At 39.5% G+C, this 4,401-nt stretch overlaps 1 protein-coding gene across 1 annotated transcript; it reads left to right on the top strand.

The window, feature by feature from the left end:
* Positions 1-1,712: 1,712 nt before the first annotated feature.
* LOC100914718 (olfactory receptor 52K1-like) lies at positions 1,713-2,678 on the top strand. The gene is given in 1 exon segment (XM_012545367.2): positions 1,713-2,678. A coding segment is annotated over 1 exon segment (951 nt). The 5' UTR covers positions 1,713-1,727.
* The last annotated feature ends 1,723 nt before the right edge of the window (positions 2,679-4,401 follow it).

The following is a 4,401-nucleotide window of genomic DNA, read 5'->3' as shown; positions in this document are numbered from 1 at the left end:
AGAGTTTGAGCTGTCTATGGGATATTCAATTGCAGATCTCCAGGAGGCAGTTGATGATATGAAAATGGAACTCAGTAAAGAAATTAGGGCTGGAGACAGGAAGAAACCAAGAGCTCAGACACCAACAGAAAAGTTTTCCAAATCATAGGATTGGGGCTTGGAATTAGAAGAGACTCTAATTAGGAGGGGATCATACATTCAAACCCTGTCATTGTATACTTGAAAAATGGAGACCCAGAGAATTAAGGCAACTTCCCAGAACCACATAGGCAAGAGGCAAAGCTGGGATTTCAATCAATAGAGTCTCTTAAAAGTTGTTTTAGCCTTGTTTCCCACAGAAAACAGAAAAACAGAAAAAAATATCTCCTAGGAGTAAAAAAGAGAAATAAATGCAGTGAACATGACCTGAATTGGAAATTTTAAAAAACAAGTAAATATTTCCTCATTTCATATCTTCCACTAAACCCATGTGGGGCTGAATTAAAAGGAAAACAGTTTTCTAGAAGAAAATCCCATCTTCTGCTATAGTGAGAACATATCTGGAATATTGTATTCAATTTTGGGAACCACATTTTATGAATGGTATTGATGCCTCAGACATTTAATACTTCCTAGCTGTCACTTAACCCCAATTGCCTCAGGAAAAAAGTATTTAAGTATTGATGTAAAATTGTGGATAGAGCAATGGGACTTGCATTCAGAAAACCCAGATTCAAATCCATCAGGCACTTACTAGTTAGTAATCTTGAGCAACTTTGTCTTTTCTGTGTCTTGGTTTCTCAGGTGTAAAAGCTGAAATAAATTAATTGACCTACCTCATAGGAAAGCAGTTTGAAAAATTAAAACATTAAATGTAAATTATTATTGTTGCTATTATCATCATCATTATCATTTTAAGATCTACTCTCCTTTCTATGTGCACATTCACTATTCTCATTCAGGTCCTAATTACCCCATTTCTAAAATATTGTAATAATTGCCTAAGTTTTCTCCTAGACAGAGGTTACTCTTATCTTCCATTTTTTCTCCACAAGTTGGAAAAGTGATTTTCCTAAAGGATGGATCTGACCCATTCAATTTCACCTGAAAAACTCTGATTGCTCCCTATTTTCTCTAAGGCCAAATAAACTCTTCTTTCACCTAAAAGGTATTCATTATCTTAATTCAACTTATCTTTTCAAGCTTATTACATTTCTCCACTGCACATACTTTATGATCCACATTGCTTTTCTTACTCTCCTCACTTGTCATTCCATCTTTTTTCTCTCTATTTTTACAAAAGCTATTCCTTGTGCCTAAATGTATTGTCTTCCTCTCTCTGCCTCTGGAATATCCAGTTTCTTTCAAAGTTCAGATCTTGCATCCCCTAGAATATAAGATCTTTCCTGAGTCTCTTATCTGTAAGATTACAAATTAACTTGCATTTACTTTGTATTTTGAATGTATTTTGACTGGAGAAGAGGGAATGTTTCATTTTTTCTTTATATACTTAGCACCATGCCCAGTGCCTGGCACTTAACAATTACTTAATTAATCGATTTACATTCATTTGAAATACAGATTTGCCAGTGGAGAGAGAACAGTCATTTTTTCAAACTTTTTCTTACTAAATTTTATGCAATAATATTTGAGTTTCTTGCATTCACCTCCACGGTTATCAGACAAAGGGATGTGGGGACGCTTGTCTCCTCCCTCACTCCAGAGCTTTTTGGCCAGTCCTAGCAAGGATGTCAGGGGGGAATGTGACCTTCAACATCTCTTACACCAGCTTCTTCTTATTGGGCTTCCCAGGACTAAAGGAATCAAGGTCCCTTCTGATCCTCCCATTTCTCTGTCTCTATATGGTGATCCTTTCAGCCAATGGCCTAATCGTCTATACTGTGACTACACAGAGGAGTCTGCATCAACCCATGTATGTACTCATCAGCCTACTCCTGGGCATCAATATCTGCACTGCTACCACTGTGGTCCCTCCCATGCTCTTCAGTTTCTCCACCTACTTCAATCACATTTCTTTAACTTGTTGCCTTGTCTAGATGTTCTTCAACTATTTTCTACTTGTTTGGGATTGCAATATCCTTCTAATCATGGCTCTAGACCGTTACGTTGCCATTTGTTACCTTATGCGCTACACAGAGATCATGACAGGCCAGGTACTAGCAGGGCTGGTAGGGGTAGCAGCCGGCAAGAGTGCGGGCATTGTGGCTCCCGCGGTGATTCTGGCAGCAAGAGTTCAATTTTGCCGCTCCAATGTGATCCATCACTTCACCTGTGAGCACATGGCCTTGATGAAGCTGTCCTGTGGAGACATCTCACTAAATAAGACTGTAGGACTCGCCTTCCGTGTCTTTAATAGGATCCTGGACCTGCTTCTCCCTGCCACCTCCTACACACGCATCATCCATGCTGCCTTCAGGATCTCCTCAGGCAGTGCCCACTCAAAGGCCCTTCACACATGTGGATCTCACCTACTTGTCATCTTCACTGGGTATGGCTCCACTTTGTCCTCTTCAATTGTGTATCATGTGGCCCGCACTGCCTCTCAGGATGTACACAACTTGATCAGTGCCTTCTATTTGCTGATCCCCTGCCTTGTCAACCCTGTCATCTATGGGGCCAGAACCAAGGAGATCAGGCAACATATAGCAAAGTTGTTCCAGAGGGAGAGCCATGAATAACCATTCCCCCACCCAAAAGAACCTTCCAGACAGATTGCTACTGGGATCAATGGGAAGGGATTAAAGTAGAAAATCAAAGAGACTCATTAAGTTTCAACAAGTGGAGCCAAGATAGGAGAAGATAACCGATTTCTAAGCTCTCTTTATCAAATATTATATCACCTCAAAAATAGTCTTGACTGCCGACAAAAGATAAAAGTAGAACAACTCACCGCCAAAGAAATCTGCAGTCTCCAAAAGGTTGTTCCGGGGCCAGGGGAGATCAGCGAGCCTGGAGAAAATTAGGTTCCGAGAAGCCTCAAACTGAAAGTAACACAGTCTCAGCACAACTCGCAGCCCCAACGGCAACTGGGCTTTTCCTTGGGCAGCTGTGATCCGCAACGGCAGGAGGACCCGGTTAGCCTCAATCTGCAGGTGGAGCTGCTTGGGCCATAGATTTTCCAGGGCGATTTGCATTGGGCAAACTGGGCAGTTCGGTGTCTGCGGTCTGCGGTCTGTGTCAGTTGCTATATTCACATCCACAAGAGGTCGCCTGCAGTGACCACTTTCACCCTAGTCTTCAGCCGGGCACTAACCCTCAGCCAACTGGGCACTTCGATACTCTGCAGTGCTGAATCCACTTCCTGTTGGGGGAAGGAAGACTCTCACCAGAGCACCCCATCCTCGGAGCCGAAATCGGTTTACATCTCTCCTGCTCTGCAGAGAAGGCTGGTAACCCCTTGCCTAGGAGACATACCCAAAGGCTTTAAAACATGAATAAAAAGATGAAAAAAAGATTACATTTTATGCAGAAAAGAGCAGGTCAGCAAACCTGAAGAGACCTCAAACAGCAAAAAATCATCATGTCCTCCTTTACATAATGTTCATAGAAGAGACCATTAAAAGTCTCAAAAGAGAGTTAGAAGATAAATGAAAGGAAAAGAAGCCTTACAAAGAGAGCAACAACTTCCTGAAATACGAATTGGAAAAAGTAAAAATCTCAGGAAAGTAAGATTGAGAATTGAAAAAATAAAGAATTACTAAAAGTAGGATTTGTGAATTGGAAAAGACAAGAACATGCAAGAAAGTAGGATCTGTGAATTGGAAAAGACAAAAGAACAATAAGAAAGTAGGATCTGTGAATTGAAAAAGACAAAGAACACGCAAGAAAGTAGGATCTGTGAATTGAAAAAAAAATCACTAAAAAAAAATTAGTGAAATGGAAAAATTCCACAGACCAAAACATACATTTAAAAACTCAATTGGACATATACAGAAAGAAGTAAAAAGCTAATGAAAAAATAATTCTTTAAAAATTAGAACTGAACAAATTGAAACTAATGATGCATTGAACAAAAATCTCAAGCAAAACAAAAATGACAAACTGAAAACCATGGATTATCTACTTCAAAAACGACAGACTTGGAAAATAGATCTAGGAAGAGATAATCTAAGATTTTGGACTTTCCGAAAACTATGATGAAAAAAGAGCCCAGATACTATTTTACAAGAAATCATCAAAGAGAACTGCTAGATATAATAGAATCAGAAGAAAATAAAGGCATTAAAAGAATTCATCGAACACCTTCTAAGAAACCCAAAAATAAAACCCCAAGGAATATTGTGGCAAAATTTCAGAACCATCAGATTAAGGAAAAATTTACAGCAAAAAAAAAAAAAAACGATTTAAATACGAGGTGCCACAATAAGGATCACCCAAATCTGGCTGCCTCTATATTAAAGG

This window comes from Sarcophilus harrisii, chromosome 3 (genome assembly GCF_902635505.1).
Source record: "Sarcophilus harrisii chromosome 3, mSarHar1.11, whole genome shotgun sequence".
Taxonomy (NCBI): Eukaryota; Metazoa; Chordata; class Mammalia; order Dasyuromorphia; family Dasyuridae; genus Sarcophilus; species Sarcophilus harrisii.
This window is presented reverse-complemented; position numbering and strand designations above follow the sequence as displayed.